General features: G+C 42.0%; 1 protein-coding gene across 9 annotated transcripts in view; it reads left to right on the top strand.

Annotated features, from left to right (window-relative positions):
• The window catches only part of TNS3 (tensin 3), a 247,229-nt gene that overhangs the window by 169,822 nt on the left and 62,782 nt on the right, over positions 1-14,625 (top strand). For all 9 annotated transcript variants that reach the window (XM_068152603.1, XM_068152599.1, XM_068152601.1 and 6 more), the window contains one exon: positions 10,522-11,778. In XM_068152603.1, coding sequence (XP_068008704.1) covers positions 10,522-11,778 — 1,257 coding nt within the window. The remainder of the gene's footprint in view (positions 1-10,521; positions 11,779-14,625) is intronic.

The raw sequence follows: 14,625 nt of genomic DNA, 5'->3' as shown, positions 1-14,625 counted from the left end.
GTAGACTGAATTCCCTTTTCAGCCAACACATTTCCACCCCTCTTTGGCTTCAGGAGTTCAGATTTCACTGAACCTGATTGTCCCCTCAGGCTCCTCCCTCCTGTTTACATTTTCATTTGCTTTTCCAGGCTGATACCAGTCTCATGCTTCTTTTGCAACACCATTTATCTCCCGCAGCAGGAGGAGCAGCTGTGGCTCAAACAGCAGGAACAGGGACATTTCTTGGTTCTTAAAGTGGGGGTGTTTGCCCTGTCTGTGACGTTCCTCCGTGCGGGGTTTTGCTTGGAGAGCATTAGGTGATTTAAATGATCCAATGGTTGTCTATTGCAGGAGGTTCCTGATCGTGCCTAGTAAAGAGGTAAGCAGATTTGTTGTGGTTCAAGAGCTGGTAGTGCAAATCATGTGTATTTCTTTATGGATTTTATAGGAAAGAGTTTGCAAGGGATGAGGACCTGTGTTTGTTGGGTAAGGAAAAAGGAAAAGACAAGCACACATAAAAAGATTTAACTTTGAAGGAATGCAGCTCTGGACTTGTCCAGGTTTGCCTGAAGGTAGAAATATTTATTTATGAGGTCAAAAAAAAAAACTAATCCAACTCTCCTGTAATGTTTCCAGCTGCAACATGAACAAGGATACAGTGTGCAAAGATTTGTGTCTTTGCAGGCCTCTTTTTGTTCAGGTGGAATGGGTCAGAACAGTTCTGGCTGGAGTTGTGGTGTGTATCTGTCCATATGGGTGTATTTACCTAGCTGCCTGGCGTTCAGAGGTGTTTGCACAAGTAGTGAATGGACGGGGGTAGCTGTGGGTACAAGTTAAAGGACTGAAAGACTGAAACCTCTTTTTAACTCACAAGGCTGCCTTTGGGTATTTAGATTTCAAGGAAAGTGCCAGGAAACACAGGCTTGGAAGGAAGCCACTGAACTCAGTATGTGTTGGTATTTCAGCTCCTAATTTTTATATAAGTTGCTCTTTGTGTATTAGGTATGGGAGTGAAAATACACACTGAGGCTTTTAGTTATAGCAGAGTCCCTGACACTGCCATAAGTGTAATTCAGACTCAGTGTGGGAATTCTGTCAGCCTGCAGCCTGGACAGTTCAGGGAGTTGGAACAGCTCCTGGGAAGAGAGCTGAGGCTGAAAGAAAGTGGGCCCCTTTGGTTTGGTTAACTAAATTCCAGCATTACTTAAGTGTCCACCGTTGTGAACTTCCCTTGTTATTTGACAGCTCCTGCATTTCAGATGTGTTACTTCCTCAGAAAAAATGAGCATGAGGGTTGAGTTGTGCACTGAGATGAAGTATTGAATGCATAAAGCCTCTGCAGCACTGTGGCTTACCAAGGGTCATAGAAGACAATTTTGCATTGCAAGCGTCTTTTCTCACTTTCTTCCGTCAAAAATGTCCCCTGCCTATATGCATGGCTTCACTTTTGCAGTTAAATTGATTATTGCATTTTGGGAGAAAACATAGATGAAGGTCAAGAGTAAAGTGAAGCCTGAAAGTTCTAGTGCACAGGTATCCCAAATAGGATTTGGAAGAAAGTCGGATATGAAATGAAGCTGTTTGGTAAGGTGAAAAGAACAACTTCAAAACTTTGTATTTTGAAGGTTTATAGTGTTTCAGTAGTTAATTTGTCCTGATTTTCTGAACAAGTAAACCATACAAAAGTCAGTTTTATGTATATAGTTTATATAGAGAGCTTATATATATATATATGTTAAAGTGTACATGTATGCATTTTATATGTATGTACATGCATAAATGTCAATCTAAACTTTATCTTTCTTTGGACTATTTATATGTTCTCTGCTATGATAGTATTGAACCCTTGAGATAGATTTGTGGGGGTTGTTTCCATTTAAAAGAAACCCTGAATAAGTATTCCCTGGGTTACTCTGGTTCAGAAATGTATCTTAGGCTGCCCACTGTGTAGCATTTGATTAAAACCACTGGGCTATACATACACTCTCTAAATGCTTACTCTGTCAACAGTGTGTGATACCATGTATTTAATTTCCCCGCTGGCAGAAATGCTATATTTAAAAATAAAATTAAGATTTATTTTTTTAAGTCTCATATAGCATTTAAGTTGATTTAATTTAAGTTAGGAAAGAAAAATAGTATTCTTTCGAGGTGAAACAAGTTTCTGATTCTGTTCAGCATTAAACACCAGAACTTTTTTCCCCCCATTGTTACTGGGTAACTACATGTAAGTGCCATAACTGGATAAAGAACTCAAAAGTAATCTAAGTAATCCACTCAGTTCAGGAAGGATGTGGACTTGCTAGAACGAGTCCAGAGAAGGGCAACAAAGTTGGTGAGGGGTTTGGAGCACAAGTCCTATGAGGAGAGGCTGAGGGAGCTGGGGTTACTTAGCCTGGAGAAGAGAAGGCTCAGAGGAGACCTCATTGTTCTCTACAACTACCTGAAGGGAGGTTGTAGCCAGGTGGGGGTTGGTCTCTTCTCCCAGGCAACCAGCACCAGAACAAGAGGACACAGTCTCAAACTGCACCAGGGGAGGTTCAGACTGGATGTTAGGAGGAAATTCTACACAGAGAGAGTGATTGCCCATCTCTGCCTGGGGAGGTGGTGGAGTCACCATCATTGGAGGTGTTTAGGAGGAGACTTGATGGTGTGCTTGGTGCTATGGTTTAATTGATTAGATGGTGTTGGATGATAGGTTGGACATGATGATCTTGAAGGTCTCTTCCAATCTGGTCTGGTCTATTCTAGTGTCTTATGTCAAACAGTCACAGCAATATTCACTGCATGCTCATAATCAGGAGCTGTAAGTTCAACTATCCACAGTCTTACGGAGCAGCTGGATTTTTGTTCAGCTGTGAGTCTTGTTCTTTCTCATCTGTTTATAGGACAATGATAATTTTTTTTTTTTTTTGGTGACTGCTTGATGTTTCTAAAAAGACAGCTGCCTACTAGAGCAAGTAAATTGTTTTGTCCCACCATTGCAGGTGTTTCCTTGTGGAGTCTTCAAAATATTGTATTAATCTTCATGTTCACAACCAGAAGTCTTAAATGTTTTTGTTTCTCACTTCACTTGTTGACAGATGATATAATATGACTCCTCAGGTATCAAAAGCAATGTCTGTTGGGCTGACCATCCAACTTGTGAGCAGTGGGAAGCCACTGCTTTAAGAAATTGCCTTAGGGATTTTTGAAACTTGGCAATGGAGCACACTTTCAGATATGGATACTTAAGCAGGACATCTAGATCCTGCACTTTACTGATTATGTTTTTCTTGTGCAACTCAAATGCCTTTTCTGCTTAGCCAGGTGCTCACTTTAAATGGCTCATTCAGTTCTCATTTAGTTGAATTGGTTCTCCTCTTATATATAGACACCTCCTTCCAATTTAGATTATCTGTATTCAAATTTATATGTATTTACATCTAAATAATCTATATTTATCAGCTACAGGGTGTATAAAATATTCAAGATGTTAGCTTCATTTTGAATAAGTTCTTAATAAGTGGTATACCTTGGCTTGTTGTCTTGGTTACGAACACAGGCTGGTGCTAAGTAAGACAGTACTCATGTCCACGTCTGTTCAGGCTTTTTAACCCACTGGCACTCCACATACCTTGAGGTGAAGGGTGAGGCACTGAATGGCACAAAACCTAGTTGCCAATGTTCTGGTGCCAAACTATTTCACACTGACGCTGGCATGCAGACTTCCTCCCTTCTGCCATGGTGCTCACTTCTGACAGGGCTGTGTCAAGCTGTTGACAAGCACAGTAACTGGGAAGCCCAGACAGCTCACAGTTGTCAGTTGCTTTATACAAAGTGCTTGTAGTCAGCTTAGGAGATTCTCAGATTTCTGAGATTCTATTTTTAACAGGGACCATAGAGAAGGAAATTACAGTTACTGCTGCTGAAACTGCAGATGCGATTTGCTGAGTTTCCCTGTAAGAAGGAGATGTTTCCATATACAGATGCATGAATGTACATCTGTGAAAGCTCTCCTCTCTTGGCCATGAAACTTGCAGTCTTTTCAAGTTTGCTGCCTCTCTTCTGACCAAATGTTTTGTTAGGCCATGCTGAGCCAAACCCTATAAGAAGTCCCAGAAACACTCTTGTTATTCCCAGTAGTATTCCTATATCAATCAGACTTTTAATGAGTACAGATGCAATTCTTCAGTGTAGTGGAGATTCATACTTTTAAGTGTTTTTGAAACACTGCTTGCAAAACAGACATTATCATTCATTTACTTGACAGCATAGGGGAGAGAGAAATTCCTCTAGCAAAATTTTTCTTCCTTTTATCTGATTTACTTGCCTAAAACATTCCTACATCCTTCCTTGACACCAGTTAATGTTAGCTATTCAGAGAAATATGAAACTTTTAACAATTTCTTCTTGAGTGTTCACTGGCTTAGATTAAAACTGAGGCTTGAGTAGTAATCAATGAAATATGTTAGCCAACCATGGGATCTTTTGAGAGTTCAAAGATAGCCATTTAACTTCACACACAGAATCGCACAGAATCGTTCAGGTTGGAAAAGACCCTTGATATCACCAAGTCCGCCAGATAACCCTGCTCTACAAAGTTCACCTGAAACCATATCCCCAAGCACCACATCCAAACCACCTTTAAACACATCCAGGGTTGGTGACTCCCTGGACAGCACATTCCAATACCTGATCACTCTTTCTGTGAGGAAAACAAAATAATTTATCAGAAAAATATGCTTTAAGTTTACTTAATAGACATCTCAGAATCCTGAGTAGTTTAAAGTCCAAGCCTTTTGCTGACATATAAATGCAGTATGAAAAGCAACAGTCTCTTAAGAAATATTAATTGTTCAGAATTTGAAAAGAGAACACCAAACACAAAATCCCAATGAACTCCTGAGTGTTGCAAAGTTGTGTCCAATCACAAGTCAGATGGAAAGAAGGATCTGGGAGCTCCAGTTTTGCATACTTCAGTAATGAGCAGACAAAGATCACAACCAAAACTCCAACCTATGCTGAAAGCTGATTTCATGTTTACATTCAATGCTGACAACTATTTAACACCATTAAAAATTCATTGAGGAGCAATTGTTGCAGATTTTCTCTATTTGTAGAGATACTGTACAGATGGGGTTTTAAAAAAACCTCAGCTTCCTAAAAAAAAATAAATCTGTTTTTTGTTTCAAGTGGAAGAGTGAGGAGGGGAGATGGCCAATTCTTGAGATTTATATCACTCTTGAAGTAGAATCATAGAATCAGTAAGGTTGGGAAAGACCTCAAAGATCATCAAGTCCAACCTGTCACCCAACACCTCATGACTAACTAAACCTTGGCACCAAGTGCCACGTCCAATCCTCTCTTGAACACCTCCAGGGATGGTGACTCCACCGCCTCCCCGGGCAGCACATTCCAATGGCTGACAACTCTCTGTGAAGAACTTTCTCCTCACCTCAAGCCAAAACGTCCCCTGGCACAGCTTGAGACTGTGTCCTCTTGTTCTGGTGGTGATTGCCTGAGAGAAGAGACCAAGCCCCTCCTGGCTACAACCTCCCTTCAGGTAGTTGTAGGCAGCAATAAGGTCTCCCCTGAGCCTCCTCTTCTCCAGGCTAAACAACCCCAGCTCCCTCAGTCTCTCCTCATAGGGCTTGTGCTTGAGGCCTCTCCCCAGCCTCGTTGCCCTTCTCTGGACACGTTCAAGAGTCTCAATGCCCTTCTTAAACTGAGGGGCCCAGAACTGGACACAGTACTCAAGGTGTGGCCTAAGCAGTGCTGAGTACAGGGGCAGAATGACTTCCCTGCTCCTGCTGGCCACACTATTCTTGATGCAGGCCAGGATGCCATTGGCCTTCTTGGCCACCTGGGCACACTGCTGGCTCTTGTTCAGCTGGCTGTCAATCAGTATCCCTAGGTCCTTTTCTGTTTGGCTGCTCTCCATCCACTCGGGCCCCATTCCACTGCAGTGACTGTAGTTTTCTTGTTTGTATTTAATTTTCTCTTTTTATTTTTCAAAATGAAATGCCCTTATTTTAAGTAATTTCAGGTAAGCTGAACTTGAATCTCTTCTTCAGAAGGGAAACTGCGTGGTTCATGGTTAGGAAACCCCCCCAGGTGGTTTGTGGTTGCTCAGCATTCCAGGCAATGTGCAGAGTAAGTGTGATAATTTTGTATTACTGGACGAAGAACTGGGCAGAGTTCTCTCTGAACCTTACAAAACATGGTTCTGCAAGAAGTACTGGGGTTAGTAGTGCACTGGCAGTTTGTTTGTCTTCTTGTTGATACTCCTGTCTCTGTGCTTGGATGGCAGTGTGTGATGGTAGAGGGAAGGTGGATAGAGGGAAATCATAGAATCGTGGAACCATTTTGCTTGGAGAACACCTTTTGGTGAAATGGCTTCTTCTAATGTCCATTCTTAAGCTTCCCTGGTTCAAGTTGAGGCTGTTTCCTCTCATTGCTGTTTAATTGGGAGAAGAGACCAACCCCTATCTGGCTCCAACTTCTTTTCAGGGAGTTGTGGAGGGCCAGAAGATCTCCCCTCAGCCTCCTTTTCTCCCCAGCTCCCTCAGCTCCTCCTCACCAGTCCTGTTCTCCAGACCTTTCATGAGCTTTGTTGCTCCAGCACCTCAATGTCTTTCTTGTCATGAGGGCCCCAAAACTGATCCCAGTCCTCAAGGTGCAGCCTCACTACTGCAAAATGCATGGCTTCCTGTACTTGAGAATTTGTCAGATTTTGTGCTTAACATCTTTATGTGGTGAACCAAATCTGCCTGCTGGAATGTTTCATCTGGTGTGAGGTATTTATGGCTGCCTAGAATGTTGGAAGGATTTACAGCACTGTGCCTGGTTTGGGGCAACAGAACAGTCGACAAAGATTTCTTAATAGTTCAACTGTGCTAGACCTGTATTTACTTAACTATGCTCCAGTTCAGACCTGTAACCTCTTCAAGTCTTATTTTGTGCCAGGATATACAACTGTCCAAAACAAAGCTGCTTTATATTATTTTCACTTCTAGTTTTTAATCTCAAAATTAAGCACAAAGGAACTAAAAATCACCTGATACTTAAGCACAGTGTTTTGGTTTTTAAATTTTTGCAGTTCATTGTGGTAACTCCATTAAATAATTCCACATGAAGCACAAACTGTGCTTTGTTGTCCTAGCAGTAGTGAGAGCTTAGGAGAAATTGCAGCATGAAAGAGGTTGAGAAACTGTCGGCTGTATTTTCCTTAGATGCAATATTTGTCCATAAATCTTGTTCTCAAATACCTGTGCACAGACATTCAACCTCCTGCCTAACAGCTCTTTCCATCATGGCAGTTTGCACATCATTAACTTCCAGCAAACTTCTAAGAATTTGCCCATCGAGAGGTTCTACAGCAAGGGGAATTGCTGCATTTTTTTCCCCCTGGCCTGTTCTAAACAAAGGGGTATTTTGGTCTTTTTGCACATGCTGATTTTAAAATCAGAAGAGTAATAGTACCTAGTCCTTAAATAAGTAAAAAGCTGTCCTTTCATGATTAGCTAAAAATCTACGGAACCTATCATTTAACCTCCAGTGTGCGTTTGAACGGATGGAAACTTGGCAGTGTGTCCTGTAATGGAGGCTTTTTCCAACCAGACCACTTTTCTTGCCACTATAAACGGATTAATTCATTGCCATCATGGGTACAGTTTCTCAATAATGCTTTTTCTAAGATGATACTTGCCTATTAAAGCTTCCTATATTAGAAACTTTGTGATCACAATGCCGTTTAAAGTATATTTTGAAAACCGATGGTGGTGTTGAAATACACAGGGCAATCCACAGCTCTTTTGGTTCTGGAACTGCCACAGATGTAGACTAAGCTCTTGATCACCTTTGACAAAAATCTGCCTGTTCCTAAACTGTAAGGGTCTGATCTTCTGATTAGCAAACATTTCTCAAATGGTAGGTAGGAAGTTATATTAAGCAGAAGTTTCTGAATAAATGTTTTCATAGATGAGCATTACATCCTTTGAAAGTTGAACTTGCTGTACTTTCTTGGCTTGGCAGACAGTAGAGATATTTACTTCCAATCCTTTTGATAAGAAACAGAATTAATTGTATTAATTTGTAGCACTGTAGCTGTAGCCTAGCTCAGGTTGGTCTTACCTGTGTGATGTGAGTGGGAGTTGGACAAACAAGTCCAATAAACGATCAGACGAATGTGCCTCCTACGGTTTTGTTTCTTCTCTGTGGTATATAATGTCATGGAGAGCCTTAAAAATCCCTGACAGGCAGAGGTAGGAAAAAGCAGTTTGGATAAAATACGCTGGATTCAAATAAACTATTGAGCTTTTAAAATAGTCCAAAGGGAAATCCCTGTATTCAGCGTTCTGTGGTTTTATCCACTGCCAGTGTTGGTATTACTGAAGTAATGTGGAGGAGATGATTGTCAGAGTAATATTTTTAACTCAAATGGATTTTTTCCCCTTACTTCCTGATTTTATATAAAAATCTGTTCAAGTTTGTGTGGGGACTTTTGAGGAAGCAAAAAGGTAGTTTTATAAACTACTTTAATTAGCCAGTTTCTATGTATTTTGTATTATTTATTGGTGAGTGCATATCTTGATTCCTGTTAGCAGTAAAATATAATATCTGAAATCCTAGATGTATGGTAAAACATGCATAGATGCATACATAGGAGGCAATTCTGAGATTTTGGTCTTTACCTTGTGATTCTCTTGACTTTCTGCTGTGTGTTTCACAATATCTTTTTGGTTGATCATTGAAAAGAAAGAATGAAGATGGGCTGATGGCTGCAGCATGATAGAAAATCAATATATCAGATTTCAAAAATCAAGGATGTGTACCTTGAGATAGCAAGAAGCAACAGAGTTCATGGATTCTAGGAGCACTTGATAGGTTGGACTCTATAATCTCAGGTCTTTTCCAATCTGGTCTATTCTATTCTATTAATTTCTGGGCTCAAAAGCAATCTAATAACTTCAGTGAAGGCCTCCACTTCTGTAAGAAGTTAAAACTTGGCTCACCCAACTCTTTCATGAATAGCTGATGTCAGTGAAGCATGCTAAGTTGTGCTCTTGCAACTGGAAGTGGCAACTTGATGGTCTCAGCACAGAGCCTTAGTAAAATTAGTAGATGTATTTTCCTGCAACATCGTTGCATTGGCTAGAAATATTCTGAACCCATGTTTAAGCCTGCATTTGTTTGTTAAAAATTATTGTTCACAAACCTGGGTTGAGAAAATACCTAAGAGATCAGAAATAAAGTCATTTCCATCAGAATACAGAATTAACCAGGTTGGAAAAGACCTCTGAGATCATGAAGTCCAACTTACCAACTTACCATCTAATCAACTAAACCATGGCACCAAGTGCCTCGTCCAGTCTCTTTTTAAACACTGCCAGTGATGGTGACTCCACCACCTCCCTGGGCAGTCCATTCCAATGGCTAATCACTCTTTCTATGAAGAATTTCTTCCTAGCATCCTGACTAAACCTCCCCTGGTGCAGCTTGAGACTGTGTCCTCTCATTCTGACACAGTTTGTCTGGGAGAAGAGACCAACCCCCACCTGGCTACAATTGGCAGTAAGGTCTCCTCTGCAGGCCAAGCAACCCCAGCTCCCTCAGCCTCTCCTCACAGGGCTTGTGCTCCAAACCCCTCCCCAGCTTTGTTGCCATTCTCTGGATGCATTCCAGCAACTCAACATCTTTCCTAAACTGAGGGCCCCAGAACTGGACACAGGACTCAAGGTGTGGCCTAACCAGTGCTGCGTACAGGGACAGAATGACTTCCCTGCTCTTGCTGGCCACACTGTTCCTGATACAGGCCAGGATGTCATTGGCCTTCTTGGCCACCTGGGCACACTGGGCATATCATTGGGGAGGAAGGAGTTAGATACTGATTTTTAAGGGATTATGGCCGTGCTTATTGAAATTGAAACATGAAGTGCACACTGGGTCTTCCACACCTGCATACAAATTGCATAGTCTTACAATTTCCTCAGTCTGCCTTTGTGAAGACACCTTACATACATAGATATACACATTCCAAGGACTGCAGTTGTGATTGAAAGCCTTTCTTTTCTTGCACCACCCAGAGAAGGAGTAAATGATTCTTTGTAGTGTAGTTAAATCATTGAGTAGAAATGGGTGAACTGGCAATTGCATGATACACATTCAAGGTATACAAGTGTTGCTGGAAGGTTCCTGCTGTTCATGGAATGCATGATTGCTGCCTCTCAGATTTCTACCACTGTAAGAGTGTAATTCATCAGACTGGGATTAAGAGTTTATGGAGCCACAGACATACATTCAAAATGGCATAAAAAGAGAGAACTGTATTTAATCTAGAGCTATGAATAGCATGTCTATTTCCACCAAGAAAACTGGTATGAATTGAAATGTGTGGACCAAGGATAATGCCATTGGGTGATGCTGCATTAGCAGGGCCAGTTTAGTTTGGCAGAAACAATACTAGCAGTATTAGCAGTATTTCTATCGTGATGTGACACCAAAGCCCTTATGTAATGCCTTCTCCTTTTCTCTCCCCTTCCCTGTTACTTATCTTCACAGTGCTTCATACCCAAGGTCCCATTGATGGCAGCTTGTATGCAAAAGTGAGAAAGAAGAGCTCTTCAGACAGCAGCATCCCTGGTGTTGCACAGGGTGTTCCTGTGACTGGTAGTCCTGATCACAGTGATCATACCCTGTCAGTCAGCAGTGATTCAGGACACTCAACAGCTTCCATCAGGACAGACAAGACTGAAGAGCGCCTTGTACCAGGAGCCAAAAGAGGTCTGAGCCCACAAGAGAAGGCAGAACTGGACCAGTTACTCAGTGGCTTTGGTCTGGAGGATTCTGTCAACACCACCAAAGATATGACTGATGCTCGAGTGAAGTACAGTGGGATTCGCCATGTAGTACCAGCTCAAGTTCATGTGAATGGAGACAGCAAGCTGAAGGAGAGGGAGACTGATATTCTGGATGATGAATTGCCTAATCACGACCTTCACAGCGTGGACAGCATCGGGACTTTGTCTTCCTCAGAAGGACAGCACTCTGCCCACCTAGGGAACTTTAACTGCCACAAGAGCAGTCAGAACTCACTTCTTTCAGATGGTTTTGGAAGTAACATTGGGGAAGAGCATCACAATGCTTTTGCCCCAGATCTGGGAATTGGTGTGGATCCCCTCTATGAGAGATCTTTTGGAAGCACTGAGACAAAGTCAACTCAACAATTGCAACGGAATCCTTCTGTCCGCCCTCAGCCTCAAGACTATGGCCCAAGTAACTACTCTACTCAGACCTGGGTACGCCAGCAGCAGATGGTCACTGCTCACCAGTATGGTTTTGCCCCAGAGAATGAGATTAGGGTTGGCATTCATAGCACTGTGGAGAATTCAGGCAGCGCCCAGAGCCCGTCCCGAGTCCCAGACACCCCAGTGCGTGGCTCCAGCAGCAGGGATGCTGTGCAGAGGGGTCTAGGAAGTGTGCCAGGTTCTGAAACTGCAGAACATGTCAGTGCTGAGAGCTTTAAGTCAAGGCCAATGCCTCAGAGGGACACAAATGGCCTGGATCTGGAACAGAACACAGGAGACTCACCAGCTTCTCCAACTTTGGATATTGATCAGTCCATTGAACAACTGAACAGGCTGATCTTGGAGTTAGACCCTACATTTGAACCTATCCCAACCCGCATTAACAGTGTCACCAGGGACAGAAACCAAGTAAATGGCTTCACCAGCCTTGATGTTGATGTGGAAGGGCTTGGCGGAAGTCCTGGCTTCCATGAAAGATTAGAGGTCACAAACAGGAATCCCTCTCAGCATGGTAAGCTGTGTAATACCTTCACCTGTGTTTCCATCCCTGGGGCAGTTGCTTCCAGTGACTCCTTCCACCCCTCCTAGTGAAATTCAACTGTGCTCAGCTTCCCTTCATTTTACCCTGTTTTTCAGGATTTTATGTTGCCAGTGCTGTTAGATTGGTTAGCATGCTCTAGCCTTAGTAGTCTCTTAACATACTCCTAGTATAAAGCTATCTAGGCTATTCTCAGCTGTTTGTGGTCCTTGTAGGGAATTTATAGTTAACTTCATTAAAGCAGCAAAACTGAATGGGGGTGTTTCCTCCGGCTGCTAATTTGGTGGGGTGTGGAGAGGTGTTACTAGTTTACATTTCTGGGGGGTGTAAGCTACAGCATCATCATTTCCAACAGCTGCTACTTCAGGAGATAGCATCTTCTGGCACAAGAGGCAGGAACAGAGTAGGAATATTGAGGATTTAGATAATTGAGTCAGGGCCTTTAGCATCTGAGTGCCTTTGAGTGCTCTAAAGTTTAATTATTTCTGAATGTGGTTAATGTAGGTAGGGTCTCGAGATGTTCCTGTTGTGTAATGATCACATGCCATGCTCTTGAGTGATAAGCAACAATTTTAGATGTGTATTGAGTCCTTTGCCTGCCCTTTGGACCCTTTGAGTATATTCATTGTGATGATCAGTGCAGTTTCATCGTGTCTAATGCAATTGGAACACAGCAGACTGTTCCCAAGAGAGGTGACCTTATGCTGCCTCCATGATCCTTGAACATGCATTGCCCTATTCAACTCTGCATCAGAACTGAAAACTCTGCAGTGGTGAACTTTGTTAGATTAGTTTGTTAGTTTAGTGGTTTGAAGGTTTTCTTCTGGGTTAGTTCTCTACCAGATTGAAGAGTTAAACTTGCAGTGTGGACCAAATGCCACGTGAAAGAGTGGTGAAGGCACAGCTGGAGGTGGGGGCAAGCAGAATGACCATTTTAGTAGCTTTTAAAACAGAGCAGGCTTATGCTGTGATAAGGACTTGATCTGCGGGAACTACACTGTGAGGAACAGTTGTTCCCTTGTGTCACTAAACACCATTAGGAAATTGTGATTAACGCTGAAGCAGAGCTATGAGAATCGTAAATTCAGTATTTTAGGGTGTTGGCTCCAAAGCCAAGGTTGTAGATGTCAGGATTCACCTGTCATTTTCTGCATGTGCTTCAGCATGCAATACCAAAGTAAAGTAAGAATAGCTTTTAATTGTACAAGAGATTTTTTTCCAAAGAAATATTCTTTTGGATAGCCTTAGCACAGTAATAGTAAATTCTAAGGCTTGCTTTTATATGAAGTGCTAAAATGTTCTGCCTTTTTCAAGTATAACTCAGTATGTACTGGTAAGAGCTTGATTTCAAAAGTGCCCATGTTTCCAAAGGTAAAACAACCTGTATGTGGCAGTCTGCTTGAGACTGGGATGTTAGGACTTAAAGATTTTTTCCAAACACTGTAGGGTTTTTTTTATTTACACCTCTGGACTTGCCCTGCTGCTGTATACAGAATTGTTGGTGCATGGTGCTCACAAAACAAGAGGGAAGTTTGACAAGATGAATGTTAAGAATGAGAAAGACATAGAATGTCTTTCCCTTCATACATCATCTGATGTAAAGGGAGTGTTCCAGCTGCAAGGAGAAATTGTGAATTGGTATGGTCAGATGGAAGCAGCCAAGGTTTAGTAGTCATGAGGTCTTGGGTGACAGGTTGGACTTGCTCCTTGAGGTCTTTTCCAACCTTATTGATTCTATGATAAGCCTCAGATAAACGGAAGCAGCAAAATTAGTCTATTTTGGCTGTGGTTGGGAAAAGGAACAGCAAGCCTAAAGATTGAAAGACAAGGAAATATTATCTTCCCATAGTTTTTGAAAGTGCTAGACAGTTCCCTTGTCTTCACATACTGTATGCACGCAATATCTGTGTGAGGAGTGGTAGAGAAAGTGGCCTTAGGGTATGCAGGTCTGCCAAATCCTCTGGAGTGTCAATGTTGTGAAAAAGTCCTGAAAAAGTCTGTTTTCTCCATACTGAGAATAGCAAGAACTATTCTTGGGACTCACTGGGATACATAGCAAAGTTTAAATGGTTTTAAGGGGGAAAAAAATCAAATAAAAATGTAACTGGTGATGCTTGATTGAAATTAAAAGTCTGTTTCTGCTTGTGTGGGAACAACCTAACATTCATGCCATGGAAACTTCCTCCTCAGACTTGAGTATTGCTTTCCTTTCACAACGCACAGCTGAAGCATGTGTTTAGTCTGACTCCGTCCCCCTGCACATGCACACACATGCAGCAAAGCTGAAGTACTCAGCTTACCTGCAGTGAAAGGCTGTAAATATGTGCTGTGCTAGACAGAAAACATTATCATAGAAGCCAAATAATCCCTTAAAATAATATGAATATGTTGTTGTTCATTGTCAGTTTGTGGTAACAGAGCACAGGCCTGCTGGATGTAGTTTACCTTACCTTGGAGCTGACTCACAAAATTGGGATAAGCTGGAGATTCTCCAAGGGAATTAATTAACTGGTGAAACTACTGTGGCACAGGAGGTGTTAACTAATAGCACAAAGAAATGCTGGTTGCCAGGAAGATGGGGAAATAGCCATGAATAAAGGATAACCATAACCAAAGCAGCAGTTGTCTGCTGATGAGTAATGGTTGCTCTTATACATTCAAGTTTTAGGGATAGCTCTGTACCCTGCATAGCCCTTGACCTAACAAGTGTGTCAAAAGGATGAATTGGTCTGTGATGGAGGGAGCTTGCAGATTAAGGCTGAATGGCTGAGTGAAGCTGAATGGATGAATGATGCAGTGAGCTGGAGCAAACAGTACTGG

Source organism: Melanerpes formicivorus, unplaced genomic scaffold, assembly GCF_026170545.1.
Source record: "Melanerpes formicivorus ecotype bairdi unplaced genomic scaffold, bMelFor1.0.p_v2 SCAF_24, whole genome shotgun sequence".
Lineage (NCBI taxonomy): Eukaryota > Metazoa > Chordata > Aves > Piciformes > Picidae > Melanerpes > Melanerpes formicivorus.
Note: the sequence above shows the minus strand (reverse complement) of the source record. Positions and strands in the feature narration are given on the sequence as shown.